The following is a 17,135-nucleotide window of genomic DNA, read 5'->3' on the forward strand; positions in this document are numbered from 1 at the left end:
AAATCATGAGCTTCAATAGTAAATGGGGGATATTTATTTTTCCTAAGTGCAGTAATTCTGTGCTTCTCCCACCATTTGACACTAAATAGGAAAACACGACCCCCCACAGAACTCTGAACGTCTCTGAACTTTGAAATTAATTCCCTCATACAGCCTATGAAGGATGTATTTTTATTTTAACATATACAAATAGCCAAAGCTTTGTGTTTGCCTTCCAGTTAAACCTTTGACATCCAAGGAAGACAGAGCACAAATATTGTGCCTTAGATTAAACAGTGTGGTCTAAAGAAGATTAAGCAGTACAGTCTAAAGACAGACAACTGTAAGAAGTGAAAAATGACTGTTCTATTTATACACCATCTGTACTTCAGGGGAGAAAAAAGAATTAGGAAAAAAGGGGGAAAAAAGCAGCAATATCCAGCTACGTTCTAAGCAAAGAGAATTCACATATTTTGTTTGTTTTAATAGTATTGTTAAGTTTCACTTCTTTCACGAAAGTAACAACTCTACAACTTTTACAAAAGAAAAAAAAATTACTTACTTTGACATTATCACAGGATCTTCAACAGATGTCACTGAAAGACTATATTCTGGCAAACTGTTGTCAGCACACTGAGTAATAGAAGATGGAGTTAGAGTCAGTGTTTCTTCCTCCTCGGTGTTGACTAATTTATCATTATTAGCATCCACATATGCCATTGGAAAGGGAGAGCTGGTCTTGTTTTCATTTTGGAATGGGTGATTTCTCCAGAGGTCCAAATGTACAGCTCTGCTGCTGGCAGGGTATTTTGGAGAATCATCTAACTGAGATGAATTACTTGTCTGTGAAAAAGAGTCTGTGTCACAATGACTTGAAAATCCGGGCTCTGCCATAGAGTCTGGAGAAAAAGGAGTAGCGTCTTCAGGAATATTGATAAAACAGCGTCCTGGGTTCTGCTGACCTGGTTTCATATGCAGGGTAGGGTCCAGTGTCAAGATCTAGGAAATAAGTTATAATGTTAAAAAATTGTGATTTAACTTTTGTTCTTGTCAATGCAGTTTATCTGAAGACATTAGTAATCCATATAATATATTGCAGGAATGATACTGAATATTACTACAATCATTTGGTAGAGACAAGCAAGATGAAGGGACCTGTAACAGCTTAGATGATGATACACATTCCAAACATTTGCAACTTCAGCTTCTAAGTTTCCATTGAGAATAAAAGACATATCCAACATCTGTAGCTGAAATTTCACGGGTTTTCTAGACAATTATGTAAATCAAAGGACTATGATGTCTGCTTGTAGGTCGAAATAATGACTTCGTACAGTTACAAAAATCACTTCATGGATTATATAAACAAGATAGTCACATAGTAGCCATCATTACTGGATTTTGTACAAGACTGAAAGCTGTATAAAGAAACAGATATGACAAAGAATATTTCCACAACCTGTGCCCCTTCTGTTTCACGGGTGGAATTAACTTGCCTGGTGGGAAGTAGCAAGAAAAGCCTGCTTCTGTGGCTGCAGTTCCACGTGCATTTCATCAGCTGCAGCCTCAGCATAAGCAGATTCATCCCTGCACCATCCTCAAGGTTGAGCAGCAAGGTGCTTGTTTACCCAGGGTATTCTTACAGCTTCTTTTCAGCTGGATCCCTTCCCAGTCTGGTTCATCGCACGGCTGCACGAACTGCTGTTCCAGCGTAACACTGGAGGTGGCAGCAGGGGCCAATTAATGTGAAACCAGCCTGTAACCTATCAAACCCAGATGTGAAGTAAAGAAATTAATGTTACCTCTGGTGGGTGACTTGACTGGGAAGATGGCATAAAATTCTGGTCTGGCAGCTGCTTGTTCTCCCTTTGTCTTTTATGATAAATATCCTTCAAAGACGATAGCTTTGTTTCATCAGCAGAAGACAACTTCAAGAGGAAAAATTGCTACATTAGTTTATCTGAACACAATCCTCCATCCCCAATATAGATAAACAAGTTGTATGGTGGGTTTAGCTAATGCATCAGTTCAGAACAGAAGTTGGCTTTATTCAATGCACCCAAATTTAAAAAGGGTCTTTAATGAGGCACATACACCTTTAATATACTAGTTAGTCTCTCTTCATCTCTTATACACACTATTTCTTTTAAATGACAAAAGAAGTGTCAATAAATCCCAAGTGACTTTAGCAGGGGGGAGGGGGGTGTAAATCAATAATGAAGGAACAGAGACTGAGCTAACAAAAGAGCTCTCACTGAAAAGTTAGCTTCTGGAGGACTGATTCTTTCCATCATAGAAAAAAGCAAAGGTGACAAGCAACTATAAGACAACTTTCAAAACACCTACAAGGTTTACCTGATCTGGTGATACTTTTGTGGGGAAAATATCAGCAAACTCGCTTCTGAAATTGTCTGGTAAAGAGTGATACATCTCCTTTTCATCTAGTTTCCAGTATGAAAGTCCTGATAAAAAGAAACAATGAAAAAAAAAAAAATTTAAAGATTTCAAGCTCACAGTTACAGAACAGGAATCCCAAAAATCCATTAGTAAGATGTTACTTTGTCAGCTAACAAGAGCACTGTATTAGTTATTTGCACCTATTGCTTAAGAATTTCACTAAAGCATTTGTTACCAGAAGTTACAAAGATCTTAATGCAAAGCACAAGCAACATAATCAGTATTACATCACATGGCACCAGTAACAAAAGCTATAAATCAGTGAAAACACAGATTTACTCTTCGGTGTTCAAGGAACAAATCCTCCTTTACCACAAACTTTTATATTTCTACCGATTCTAGTATAGCGCTTAAAACTTGTGTTACTCAAGGAATAATCCTAGACAGCCACTTGATACTACAAACTCTTCAGTTTGGTACTCAACAGCACTCTGTAGCATGCAAAAAGACAGACTACCAGGACTAAGAGGATGGCACAAGAGGCACAGATACAGTCTCAATCCCACTTCAATTTCTTGTATGTGTCCCTCTCTCAATGGGTTGTGAAGAAGCAATAAATATACACAGTTTGTAGGGCTGCATCTCTGTGCCCCTGTTTGTTACTGAAATGAATCCTCCCTGTTGCGATCAAAATATGCAAATTATTTGTTGGCCTTAAAAAAAAAAACAACAAACCACCAAAAAAACAACCAAAGCCCCAAACCCACAAAAAAACACCACCAATCACAGCTCACACATACACCCCAGAACAACAAGAGCAAAACTATACCAAAACACAAAAAAATGCACACACACCCCCAAAATTAAAGAGTCACCACATTACGCGGTGCATTATTTTGTTCTTGTCTAGTCACACAATTTTTGACTCATGCCCTTGGCTTACAGGAATTGTGCCTCTACTACCACGCACTCCTGTGATTACTAGACCGACGATGCTAATATTTGAAAGATCATTTGATACCTCCACCATGTTTTTAATAGCAATTACATTATGAAGCAGTTCTAAAGATAAAGCTCAGCTTTGAAATGCTGAGAAATTTGAATGAAAAAATTACTGCATGCCCTACATCTGCCAGCAGTGATATGCAGGAGGTACCATCAGTTTGAAACTCAGGAGCAAGAAAAGCAGAATTATGCTATATCAAAGTTTAATAGCTTGCTGGTGCTCAAACCCTCCTCACCTCTCCAAAATTATTGGAGGTATGTTCTAGTAATAGTTTTAAAAAAACAAGAATTCAAAAGAAAAGGAAAAGAAAACTACAAGAAAGTAACTATACCTGAAGCTTCAGACACTACGGAATTTGGACTTTCATTCGGTTGATTGAGGTAAAAAGTGTAAGGTGGCAAAGCAGCATCAGTAAGGTTTGTCTAAAATTATAAAGGAAAAACAAATTTATAAGGAAAATTGCAAGGCAAGGAAAAAAATTAAGGACACAATTTTTTAAAATTGCATGTAAATGTTATTAGTCTTTTTAAGCAAAAAAGATTAAAATTGATTATACAGCATGATCCAAACCTACACAATTTATATTCAGGGCAATCAGTCAGAAGGGGAACTAAGCTAAGCCACACAATTAAAACAGTGATATTTTCTAAATCATGTGCCTGTCTGCTTCTGGAGCATTTTTGAGATTAACTGTTACAAAAATACACATTTTGGACAGTCATCTCCATTTTCTTGCTCCTTAAAATGTGCAAGTATATAGAGGGATGACTTACCAATAAGTGTTACTCTTTCCTCATCCTAAGACTGGAATTTCTTATATTCAGCTGTTATGACTCCACCTACCACAAATCTGGAGGTAAACACTACCATCTCAGATAGAGAAGATACTACATATCCTTCTTCTCATCACTGCAAACTTTCTAAGCAACCTCCCCAGCTAATTACAGAATCGACTTTGAAAAGGGTAGGACCAATAAATGGAAAAAAATTCCCATCATTTAAGATCTGCTATAACTTCCCTCTTCCTTAATCAAAGGAAGAAATGTCATTGATATAACACAGCGATACAAGAGCAACTGAGTAAGGACAGCTAGCTTTAAAATGGTCATCTCGCATTGCTCTTTTCTACCATTCTTAGGGCATTTTGTTCCATTACAGCAGCATAACAGTCATGATACTTGGCAAATTTATACAGCTCATACAACTGAGGATTAAAACAGGATAGTAACCATTGAGTAAACAAAAGTAAGAAAGAAAAATAATTAGAACTAAAGCTTTTCAAGTTTTTGCATGAAGTACCATCTCACCTCAAGGCTATTTTGTCCCTCTTAATGTTTTTATTTAGGTATTCTCCTTTGCCTAAGGAGGAAGAAAGGAAAACGAAGGGGTATCAACTGAATTCTTACACAGGAATAGAAAGATAAAGGTATTTTCAAAAGCTGAGAGAGAAAAGTGACAACCCACAGCAGACTCCTGGTTTGAAATACCCCCTTAGAGTAACATCTTGTTTCCACTGACAATGGAAGACAACTAGACAGAGCAACTCCAAACAGCTACTCTTGCCCTTTCTGGATCACCCTCAAAATGACCACAGGAAAGAAAACAGACCCTGCCTTTAATCAAGTGATTCATATTTGCTAGTTCTCCTATTCTCTTGTAGGTGGAGTCATTCACAGACTTTCAGGAATTATTTCCTTAAGAATAGCATAAGGAGAGACGTTTGTGACAATTAATATACTGAAAGTAATTCTAAAACTTCATAGTTACATGTATGATGATTACTCATACAATCATGTTGCATTAACATCCTTTTGGATCATAAGTGCTGTATGTGACTAAACTTCCCTCTCCAAAATAATCACATTTGTGGACATACACAATTAGTAACTCAAGAATATGGCGGGGATGCAAACCAAAATCTTCTCAAAAATAGTGTTTTGAGCCGATTCAGCAGTCACAGCATAGGCATTACTACAAATGGTTCTAAAGAGCCAATTAGATTTCCTAAATGTCTATTGTGGGGGTTGGTTACTTTTAGTAACCAGTGCTATAACTGTGCTTGGAGTAGTTCAATTTACTCAAACCATAGTCTTACACAGGCATAAAATAATGTATTGTTCTTACACAAACAATACCAAAAAAGAAAACAAAACACAAACACATGTTTGTATTTTAGCATAAGAGACTGCTCTGAACACTGAAAAAGCCCAAATCAAACTAAACCAAAAAATCCCTGCAATTTAAAATCCCAATCTGGAAGAAATCTTTCTCTCCTGAACAAAGTGGCTAATGCCTCCACACACAAAGAGTTCTGTCTTCTAAAAGAGGCATTACAAGCTGAAATCAAATATCCTTCCAAAAATTAGAGGGCACAATAAATTACCATGACCTGAAACTTCAATTGAGAATGTGACTATTATCTCTATATGGAAAACACACGTGCCACTTAGGTAAATTAAGAAAAAAAAAAATCAGGCAAGGAGTAAAATAAGCTAAAATAGCTGTGTGAGTAAGTATAGAATGATCCAAGAAGTAAACTGCGCACATGAACTTTAAACATATGAATGGGAACACCACTAGTCAAATGCTTAAAGCTGAGTATGAAAGCACATACTGAATCAGAACGCACTGTAACACTGAAAAAATAGCAGTGACAAGAATAAAATTAGAAAAACATCATAAAATTTAAAGAAATAGACTTACATTCTCAAGGGGTAATTTCTTTGCTTGCTCATTCTCTTGTATAGAGTTCACACATACTTGTTCTGCATTTATTCTTTTTGGTTGGTTTTGTTTCAACTTTTGTGCCCATGATGTTAAAGATTTACTAGATGGTAAGAAACACACATATACCTTAAGTACCTATGCCTTTTTCAGTGGACACATGATCTCTACAGAAATCAATTTCAAGGTGAAACATATGCACTAAAACTCCACTGCCTTTATGTGTTTTTGAGAAACAGTATGAAGTAACAAATGCTGAAATGTTTTAGGGCTTTTTTTTAAAGGAAAAAAAAACCAACAAAACAAAATAAACATCACTGGAAGGAAAGGTTATAATGAACAGCACCCACAATCAAAAAGGTTCTCCTACTTAAAAAAAAAAAAAATCATAACGAAGAGCTCCATATTTTTGGCCAGACAACTATTTTTTGGCCTGTTCAAGCAGATACTGACCAAACCCACAGAATTAAGCCAGAATGCAAATGCAGTGGTTTTTCTTATTACATTATCAGTCTCATTGTAGAGATTATGTCAACTAAGACACAGTAAGGATGTCTTCCAACTCAAGAGACTCTTCAAGGACAAGAAAAAATGGAAACAAGATATAGAAGGAAACAGAAGGTGGAAAAAAGCAGAACAGAAATAAATAGAGGCATCCTGAAATTCTTCTTAGAAATACACGTGGAACAATTTTCCCATTTTGTTAAAAAGTGACACTTTGAAAAACTACATATTGTCCCAGTTTGGGACATACACTGGAAAGAACAAAAAAGGTTACAACTAAAAGTTAAAACACAACAAAAAAACCAGTTTGGGTTAACTGAACTATGTCACTTTGGTTTGAACCCTTTTTCCTTCAAGCCGAGTTCATAATACAAAACAGAAAGCCATTTCAAAGAAAAAAAGTTGTATTTTTTATAAAAAGGAGAAAAAAAAAAACATACATGAATGATTTTTAAAGTTGTCTTAGAAAGGTTTTTCAAACTGAAAAACGCTCTTGAATTGAGCTTCTCCAGCTCTAAGCTCCCTGGCAATCCATGAATTGCAGCTGCCACCCTCATGGAACTGTGCAACATGAATTGAAAACTGGAATAAATCCCAACAGAAGGGAGGAAGAGAGCATACGTATCAATGGGGTCTACCCTATATGCTGAGGTAACACATTTCCAAACCAAATCCTCTAAAGAAAGTTGGTTCTGTGTTTTATTACATACTAGCAAAATGAAAGTTCATTTTCATGATTCTGTGTTTTTCAAATAAAGCATTTATCTCTGCAAACTACTACCACAGACTCACAGGCAACACGCTGCCCACAAGACCTCTGATCTGCTTGTGGCCACGTCAAGCCACTGCCATTACAGTCCAGTCTGACAGGGAGAGTAAAGTACATTGTTAAATTCTGTGCAACTAGAGCAGTGCTTGGTCAGTATTATTGCTAAATTAGCTGGCCAGTCTTTCAAAAAAATCTTGGCAGATCCACCCACCTATTGAATAGAGCAAAACAAACCAACAGAAAACAAGCAAGTCAACCAAAAAACCCAAACATGTTTGGCTACTGCCTGACACAATTTATTACTGTAATGCACACATATAAGCTGGCAAAAAAGACTGGTTGAGCACAATAGCAAAACATCAGTTGTATAAATTGGTAATCAGCACCTAAAATTCTGGTGCACAGATAAACACTATATGCAAACCGTATCTTAGCTCATATTTGCAGAAGAAAGTAGTTTCATATTTTTCCCCAGTGGATCTACAACAGATAAACACTGCAGATGCAAATAGGCTTCCCACAAAAACATTAAGTTAAACAAATAAGTTTATCTACCAAGCAGCATAGTATTTTTTACAATCAAGAGGTTCCAGTCAATTCTTACATGCTTCCAGTTACTAACACCTGTTAACTGAACAGGGGCTGTCTACAATAAATTAACATATTTAGAAAGCGTATCACTTACCTAGGCTTTTTTCCACATTGAGCTTCATCAGCTTTATGTTCAAATTCAGCAGGAAAAACTAAAATATCATTCCTTCCTGATGAAAAATTTTCCTCTATTTTTTTTGGTAAAAGTTCTCTTTTATTGTGAACACTGTCTACAACGGCATCACTCTGCAATACTGCTGCATCCCCCTGTCCTTGGGGAGTTTTCTCCATGTAGTCTGTGCACTTGTTAATGTCGATAGATTTGCTCGGGTTCAGTTCAGAGGCAGAAAGCGTACCATACCCACTATTCATTGAAGCATCATTTGCAAAACATTCCTGATGCAGATCAGATGCATCTGGCTGACTTTCTCCTTCATTAGATCTAAGTTGATTGGCAATGCACTCATTTTCTTCAAAGATTTCAGAATGCATCCCCATTTGACTTTCTAGTGATGAAGAAGTGTCTGTAAGCTTGGCAGGCAAACTTCTGCTCTTGCTGGCACCCCAATTGCTGGTCTGCAATTTCACTAACTGCCTTATCTCATCCTGAATCAGCTATAGAAAAACAAAAGGCAAAATTCCTGTGAGATCGTGCCACAAATCACATTTATATTTTGATGCATCTTCAATTCATGTTATTAGTGAGAGAATTACTTTTTCAGATAACTCAAATTCTTCAACGTGTAGACATTTCATGCATAAAGTAGATATATGCATACTGTGCATAACAGCAATATGTGCATGGTAACAATCCTTCACTCCATGCAGTGAATTACAGGTCTCAGTAGTCATTTATTAATGTAAAAAAACATGCATGCGTGTATTTACTACATGCCTTCGGAACCAGAGTTACCTACCAGCCAGCTAAAGAAACGTAAACTACCAAGGTATGTCATTAGAAGTGGACAAAAGTCTTTAGTTAAATTTAGATCTAAAAGAATTTGTAACTTGGATTTCCATTTTTAAAGATTGCAAGGATGCTTTAATGGAAGTATAAACCATTACTCTATAGCGCTAATAGGAATAATGTACCTCTGTAAGATTTTCTGCATAAAACTTGACTATAATTATCTGATTTAGAGAATATTTTTTTAGGTGGTTCATATAATACAAAGACTTACATTTTGATTGCTTTGGAATCTGATGGAGTGGAGCAAACCTATAACTAGATCACTTAGAGATTTAACAGGTTACTAGTTAGTCTGCAATGCCCACGAAGAGTTATTCTGGTATATTATATAATTTTTATTTTATTTTATTTTTTTTTTTAAGTTTTACAGCTGTGCACTGGTATATTGAAACAGCTCTGAGAAACAACTAGTGCTTTTGTCAAGGGCTACGAAAACACCTAATGCTAGTGCCCATGGCTATGTCCTTTGGCCAGCGATCAGCACTTCTGCAGAGTTATATTGAAATTACTGAACTCTGCATGAGCACAGAACTCTTACTACACATTACAAGACCAGAGTATGTAGTGTTTTCAAGAACACATTTCAAACTAATTCCCTCAGGAAAAAAAAAGAACTTGCAATAACTTCAAGAACATGGAACTCTACTGTTTTTCCCAGAACTACAGTACATTACTCACATATGAGTAGCAAGTGGAAAGCACAAATTGAACAAAAATTATTCGTTCTCTGAAAGTAAGAAATAAAATATAAGACTTAATTTCAGAGGAACCTACATGTAACGCTAGTCAGAGCCAACCCTCATGTGTTTTATTAACTTGCAATAGAATTAACAATTGAATTTCAGCTCAGTCTTTCTGTGGAAAAAACCAACAAAAACAAAACAGGATTAAGTCTTCTGCCATAACAAAATTTTTTGTTGTGTTAATACTTTCAATCATGACTGCAGCAGTCATTTGCATTTTAATTCTATGATTCCACTCTGTCAAGGAAGGTAGGGAAGGGAGAACAAAAGGAAAGAAACAGAACCGCAGGGGAAAAAAACCCAAACTGATCAGATTCTCTGTTGACACTTAATCTTTGTCATTAATACCTTGTGCAGGAAAAGCAAAAGGCTACTACTCCAATTAAATAGCATTTTTACTTCTCTTTGCATAGTCACAAATAATTCCAAGAGAAGAAAAGACCTGAGAAAAATAAGACAACATTTCTATAGTTTTGGGACTGTAGGTAACTTTTTTTTTTAAATACTCTTCGATAAAGTCTGATCTTAGGATGATCCAGAGGAGGTGATAGTTCGGCATTAGCACACTTGTCTTCTAGTGTATGAATCACATAAGCCAAGGACTGACCCCACTGATTCCAAAATCAACTCAAGGCCTTTGATCCATATTTTCACATGGATGATGACGTACTTTTACAAGCACACTTGGTCTTGAAACACAGCACAGAGGAAGCCTTATCTCAGAGTCATGTCAATGCTAATGCAGCATCTTGCTTTTCTACCCCAAATAGTAGATTGTTATTTTTGTCTAATACTCTTATTAGGATGTGTTGAGTTGCCTGTATTTCAGTATTTTCACTAGGTCACTGGCATAGCAGTTTAAGTTTGGAATAGATTCATCTATTTTATCTAATGCACTCATACAACTGAAAGTAAGTTATAGCTGTTGATTTTATATTTAGTGTGGCAATTCATGCAGTTAGTAAGTCCCTGCTGACACCACAATCTCAACTCTTCCAGAGGTAGCCTTTCCTATTAAGAAAGACAAAAACCAGCAAAACCAACACAACAGATTATTCAAGACTACGATTAGCAACAAGTGAATCAAACCATTACAGTAAGAGAAAGGAAATAAACGGGTAAGGAAACACTGGCAGGACAAAAATAATGAGATGGGAGGGGGGAAAAAAGGTGGGGGGGGAGAAACAGGAGATAGGATAAAAGGACAGTACCTCTTTGTTAATTCAGTTCAGGAACTGTTGATTACTACTAGGGCATCAAGAAAGGGAAGGGAAAAACAGCAACCAAAATGATGAAGATATTAAGCATTATATATTAATAGAATTACTGTCTCTTATACATACATATACATTTCTTCCATTTTAATGGATAGATATAGTTCAGCAAAAACGTGAATCTTCACCTGGGTCATTTTTCATTCTTAGAAAGGAGACTGTTCAACTGAAGGCTGAAGTGTTCAGCTATTACAATGAATGTTTTCCCATGCTAATGAGGGAATGACAAGTTGCATAATATTTTCTAATGAACAGAAAGCTTTACGATGTCTCAAAATTAGAAAGAATACAGTCTAACAGTTAATAAAAACCAGCTTGTACCTACAAAATCCAATTATCATGTGGGCATTCTGAACCAAATGTTTGTGAAAACAAAACAATTGAAAACAAATAATTGAAGAATCTTCACTTGGGAAATTGTTCCTACCAGTTACTTTGTTAAATAGCCATGGCTGTCTCAAATGCATCCTGTAAACTGACATTCCAGTCATCCACTTCCATTAACTGACTGTCTGAATATACTTAAAGGAAAATGTAAGAGTGCCAGAGACCACACTGCATTGTTTTGGAGGGGAGTGGGGCTGGGGAGGGGAGAAAACAAACATTCAGCCTAAGCTACCTACATGAACAAATCATTACTTACTTGGATTTGATGGTGGAACTGCTCTTGCTGGGCAACTATTTGTTCCTGACATTGTTTTTCTACCAGTCTCAATAACTGTAGCCACCTTGTCTATTAAATCACAAAGTACAATAATTAAAGCACAGTCATAATGCACCTCTTACCTTTTACTCTAACTACAGAATAGTTTTGCAGTCTTATACTCACATGTTGACATAATACAAAGTTTAATAACAGCACTGTGGTTGTCCACCCCACAATACATGTAGTCCCCTATCATGTCAATCAATGGAAACAACTCACTATGGACACATTCATTTAAAAAAGGCCTGTCTAGACAGCAAGGTAACACATCTCTACAATTTAAGTTTGGTTTTAAACAAACAAACAAACCAACAAGGGAAGAGGGTTATTCTATTTTAAAAAAATCAAAATTACTTAGAAGTAGAAACAGATGGCAGGAAGGTACAGTCCAATTTTGGAAAAGTTGATTCCCATTCAATAAGTTATAGGCAATTTTAAAACGGATAATTAAACATCCCTATGTCCAGTGAACCATTCACTTCAATAAGAAACTCTTCCCTTCAACAATCCAGCTAAAGGCCATGACGCATAACTATTTAGTGAAAACAGATAATTTTAAAAAATCAAATACATAGGATTCCTAAAATGTGGTAAAATCTGAATTTTAAAAACTATTTTATGCTAATGTTTATGGAGCTTGATACTTGAAGCATAGGACACGGGACATAGAATGCATGTGCCTAGACAGACATCTATATTTTTTCTTGGAGCCATTAAAGAGCACCCAAATTAAGCATCTGTCAAGAGACAGTTTGATGGACCACAGCCAGAAAGCTCAAAAATTCTGCAAGAACAAGTCCATGGTGTGGAAACCTGATATTCCTTATGTAAACTAAAAATAATGATAAAATTTAAAATTAAAAAGGACAAAAACAACATTGAAAAAAAGGGGGTTGAGAGAATCAGCTCATTGAGCCTACATTGTGATTTTTGTGTTGTTTTAAATCAGGAAACAAACTAATCATCTGCACATCTTTACAAACAGAATAAATAAATAATTCAACTAAAACAGAGCCATTTTTAGAAAAATAACTTCTAATTTCTAGGATCACTTCAGACCAGTTTGAAGTGCCACAATTTTAAAGGTTTAAATTTTTCAGTTCAAAAACTTGCAATCTTTAAGTATCGCAACTTTGAAAAAACATATTCACATCTGTATTGTAAAACACTAAGATAAAAAGCTAAGATATTGTAAAGAGCTAAGAAAAAATTGCAATAAAAATCCATCCACGTGATTAGTTCATACATCGTAAAAGGATTTGTCCCATCGTGAAGAATAAACATGTACATATATAGATCTTTACTCCTAAACTATATCATCATTAGATTTGTCTTCCACAATGCAAAACCGATACATTAATACAATTTTTTAAAAATAAACCTTAACATCAAATACCTCACAGTTCTTCACAATTTCTGAGTCAGCATTTCCAATGTTCTGGATATCTCGCATGAAGGAGGCAAGCAGCTCAACAGAACCAGGAATTAACGAGGACCTGGTATTCCCTGAGTAACCAGAAACTCCATTGGGATTGGATGAGGGACTTCTAGGGAAACACGAGGAAAAACATTTCAATTATTTATTGTGCCAGTTGTCCAGTGTAGTGGCCAAAATAATATGCTACATATGCTATACTGTAAATTATAGCCATAAAATAATTATACACTTAATTTACATTGTGACTCAAATCATGCTGAAAAAAAACGTGATATGTTCATAAGAATAAGGGCGTTTTTCAAGAAAATGTCAAAGAATCCACAACATGCTTCGCTCTTATCTTACATACTATTAAAACACAGTAGCTTTCCAAGAAGAGAGACAGTATAGTCGGCACAGAGCCTACTGCTCGCTAGCACAGATGTCAATAAATACAGCTTCTCATCAAAGCTGTGTGCTTCTTCCTAGATTCAGAGGTCAGAAGCTTACAGATACAAGCTTCTCTGTAACAATTATTTATGAAGTCCAAGACTACTGCCTCCTTTTGAGAAGTTACACAGACAGTAAACAACTTGTAATTCTCATCTAGTCAAGAAGAACCTCTCCTAATCAGTCACTTAGGCCATTAGTCAGTATTTGCCCTTCTTATTCACTGGAAATACCAGAAAAACAATTCAGTTCTTCTAAGATGTTGTTCTCTACAAATGACAGCATAATGCATGATCTTTCCAAAGAATGATCTCTTACAATTTGTCCAAGACAGGTTTCCCCCTTCCCCCATTCTAAGAGACACAAAGCAATGGAAGTTACTGAGTTTTTAAAGGAAGACTTAACAGTTCTTTCAGGAAGGCTTTTCTCATTAAGGATTATGCCAGTAAATGTAAAAGAATCCTAAAATATATTGCAGAGTATTACGTATTATTTCACCTTAGTAACAATGTTACTGTAAAAGCATACTAAGCAAAACAAAAGTAATAAAAATAGTTGTTAGGAATTCCTTCAACACATTACCTGTTACAATTCAAGTTACAGACAGAGCTGTGGGTAATTCTGACATCAGAGTCTGCAGAAGATGAAGGGATTTCTTGTACAGTATTCACCACGTCACAGTTTTCCATATCTTAGTCCCAAGTATGATGTTACCCTGAAAATATAAAGAATTAAACATCACCCTTTTCTTTTAAAAAGCCATATGACTTTGTTGCTTGATGAAACAGAATTTGAGGGAGTTGTTTCAGTCAAACCACCCCAGAGAGCGCTAGTATTCCACAACCAACCTCTCTTCCTTGTCCTGTGCTATGCTTGCAAACAGGTGCTATTTAGTCAGCCTTGTACTTGCTGGGGACTCCTACAAATCAAAGAGATTCCTAGCTGTGCATCACACAGCTACACTGGGCTGTAAAGGGTGTCTGAATCCAAAACATTCCAGGTAGAACAGTGTTGTTGTGGTTTCTCTGTTCAGTTTTTTAAATCTGAGGCTCCACAGATGGTTTTTGAGACTTCCGTGAAAGGGCCTATTATCAATGTATTTAAATCTGCTCAACGGGGATCTGCACCTTCACTGGAAAAAACACACCCACCAAAAAATAAAATCAAGATCCACTGCCTTAGACTGCAGTTCACCAATTATGTCATTTGTGTGTGTACTATTAGGCTTACTTTTTTCACAGAATGCCTTATTATTACTATATGGCGTTAATTCAAAAAGCTTTGAAACCGTTTTGAGCTACATTTCTTACCAATTAACAAAAAAAAAAAAAAAGCAGCAGTCAAACAGGAATCCCACAGCAGTTAAAAACAGCAGGTGGTTAACTGAAAGCATCATAAATAAATAAATACAAAATACTTGTGTGACAGTCTTACAGCACTCAAAGAGCAGTTTATAAGAATGGCTGTAGAGAGACTAAAATATTCTTTCAGTTTCCATACTTTCCATACTAAGAAAACACTTGAAACACATTGATTAATCACTTCTTCTATAGTGCTTATTTCAGCACGTTCTACATCCTGGTGAATTCATTCTGTGTTCTAGCACTGAAGAAAACCCTTGCGATCATTTCACAGATGGAGAACAAAAAGAGACATTAAGAAATATCATCTTAGTAGCCCATGGTAATACTAAGAATAAATCCCTGCTGTCTTAAAGAAGCACAAGACCTTCAAAGCAAAGTTTTTTACAGGGCTTACAAGGACATGCTACTGGCTTTTACAAATTTAAATTTTCATTATTTGTAAGTACATAGTGATATATCTCTAACAGATAGTTTCAGAAGTATAAAAAAATATTTCCACCAGGATACTGATGGACAACTGTCCAATTTTTCCCTGTTTTACTGGAGCCTGTTTGGCTTTAGCAGAAACGTTTTCCAGGTACTCACTCAAGCCATCTCCTTTGGGTAGGGCTGAAAATGCAAGAATTGGAAGGAAGTTATCACAGATATGTGTATCCCTTTGGCAGAGCTTCTTGGGATAAATGAAAGAAGAAAAAAAAAGGCTTTCTTTTTCTAGTGGTCAGAAGTCTGGAAAACTTGAAGGTTATCTGTCACCTGACAGATAAAGCAGAAGCTGCAAGTGTCTCTGGAGCAGCTGGATGACAACAGCGGGGGCTACATCTCACCCCCGTCTCCCCAGGATGAAATCATGGGTGGCCTATCTCAGCAGCACAGCAGATGGGTGGGACTTCACTGTGACACAGGCTCGTTTCATAACCTCATTAGAAGTCTGCTCGCAGTAAAAAAAATATTAAGTGAGCTATAACTGGGCTGAGGAACAGCTAAACTGTCATCTATTGTTTCCATAGCACAAAACAGTCCTTATACGGCCAAGTCTCTACATAAAGGAGTATGATTTAAAAACACGCTGCAAGGTATTTTGACTCATAAGTATCAGTGATGGTTTAGATGCAAACACCTGGGCCACCACAACCCGGAGACCCTGTGGTTCTGCAGCTTTTCCTGAGCGAGACCTGATAGATGTCGACTCCTCGCTTAGGGGTGACAGGACGCCTTGGTCCCCGCTTCCCCTGCTGCTGCCAGGCCCCCATCTCCCCGGCTTCCCAAGGACTTCCTGAGGGACCCTGAGAATGGACAACGAGCCTCTGGGCTCTAAAGACGCGGTGCCCTCAGGAACGCCCTCACCCCAAAAGCTAAGCCCCCTCAGGGACCCCCTCCCCTCACAAGGGACCCCCTCTCGCCACGTCTGCCCCCTCAGGGTCGCCTCCTCTCAATTAGTGATCTCCTCCCCAGCTCTGTCGTCCCTCCCCTCGGGTCTCCTCCCTCCAACTCAACCCCCTCAGGCTCCCCTCCCCTCATAAGTCACTCCTTACCCTCAGCTCTGTCCCCCTCAGGGTCCCCTCCCTTCACAAGTGTCCCCCTCCCCCAGCTCTGCCCCCACCAGGACTCCGCCCCCACACACCCCCTCAGGTCAAGCTCCGCCCCCACGCTCCCATTGGGCAGCTGCCCCCCGCGCTCCGGGATGTTGACAGCGCCACCGCCTCGGATTGGCTGGCGGGCCCGCCACTCGTCGGGGACAGGGGCGGTGCAGTGGAGGCGGCTTCGCGGCGCTGGGACGCGGCCAAGTGCGGCAGCGCTGCCGGCTGCGGCCCCGCCAGTTGCCCCCCGGGCTCGCTTGGTTCTTACCCGCATTTCTGGGAGCCCACGAGGAGGCGTCCGCAGCGGCCCGAGAGCTGCCTCCTCCAGCGACCGTTAGGCGATAAACAGGCGCGGCCCACCGCCTACTTCCCGGCGATTGGCGGCCGACTTTCGAACGTGGTGGGGTCGAGGGCACTGGGGACAGAACCCGGCCCCGTGATTGGCCGTCTTGACCGCGCGCCAGGCCGCGCCTTCCGCTCTGATTCGCTACGGTGGAGAGTACGCGCGCCGCCACGAGGGGATTGGCTAGTGCGGCTACGCGCCGCGCGGCTTCCCACGTCCTGATTGGTAGCGGATGGAAGGAGCGCAGAAGCCCGCCCCTTTGCGCGGCGATTGGCTCCCCAAGTGCCAATCAGTCTGGCGGTAACGCCCTCCTCCAGGGCG

At 38.3% G+C, this 17,135-nt stretch overlaps 1 protein-coding gene across 3 annotated transcripts in view; it reads right to left on the reverse strand.

Annotated features, from left to right (window-relative positions):
• The window catches only part of MPHOSPH9 (M-phase phosphoprotein 9), a 32,249-nt gene extending 15,297 nt beyond the window's left edge, over positions 1-16,952 (reverse strand). The window contains exons 1-10 of one of the 3 annotated variants that reach the window (XM_074844200.1): positions 16,740-16,952; positions 14,113-14,245; positions 13,060-13,210; positions 11,601-11,690; positions 8,065-8,585; positions 6,086-6,209; positions 3,714-3,804; positions 2,335-2,441; positions 1,782-1,907; positions 542-978 (exon numbers count right to left, since the gene is read on the reverse strand). In XM_074844200.1, coding sequence (XP_074700301.1) covers positions 542-978; positions 1,782-1,907; positions 2,335-2,441; positions 3,714-3,804; positions 6,086-6,209; positions 8,065-8,585; positions 11,601-11,690; positions 13,060-13,210; positions 14,113-14,219 — 1,754 coding nt within the window. In that variant the 5' untranslated portion in view covers positions 14,220-14,245; positions 16,740-16,952. Of the gene's footprint in view, positions 1-541; positions 979-1,781; positions 1,908-2,325; positions 2,442-3,713; positions 3,805-6,085; positions 6,210-8,064; positions 8,586-9,714; positions 9,796-11,600; positions 11,691-13,059; positions 13,211-14,112; positions 14,246-16,739 lie in introns of those variants that run through there. The other 2 variants (XM_074844199.1, XM_074844201.1) reach the window with 2 other exon arrangements.
• Positions 16,953-17,135: the final 183 nt, after the last annotated feature.

Source organism: Strix aluco, chromosome 18 (genome assembly GCF_031877795.1).
Source record: "Strix aluco isolate bStrAlu1 chromosome 18, bStrAlu1.hap1, whole genome shotgun sequence".
Taxonomy (NCBI): Eukaryota; Metazoa; Chordata; class Aves; order Strigiformes; family Strigidae; genus Strix; species Strix aluco.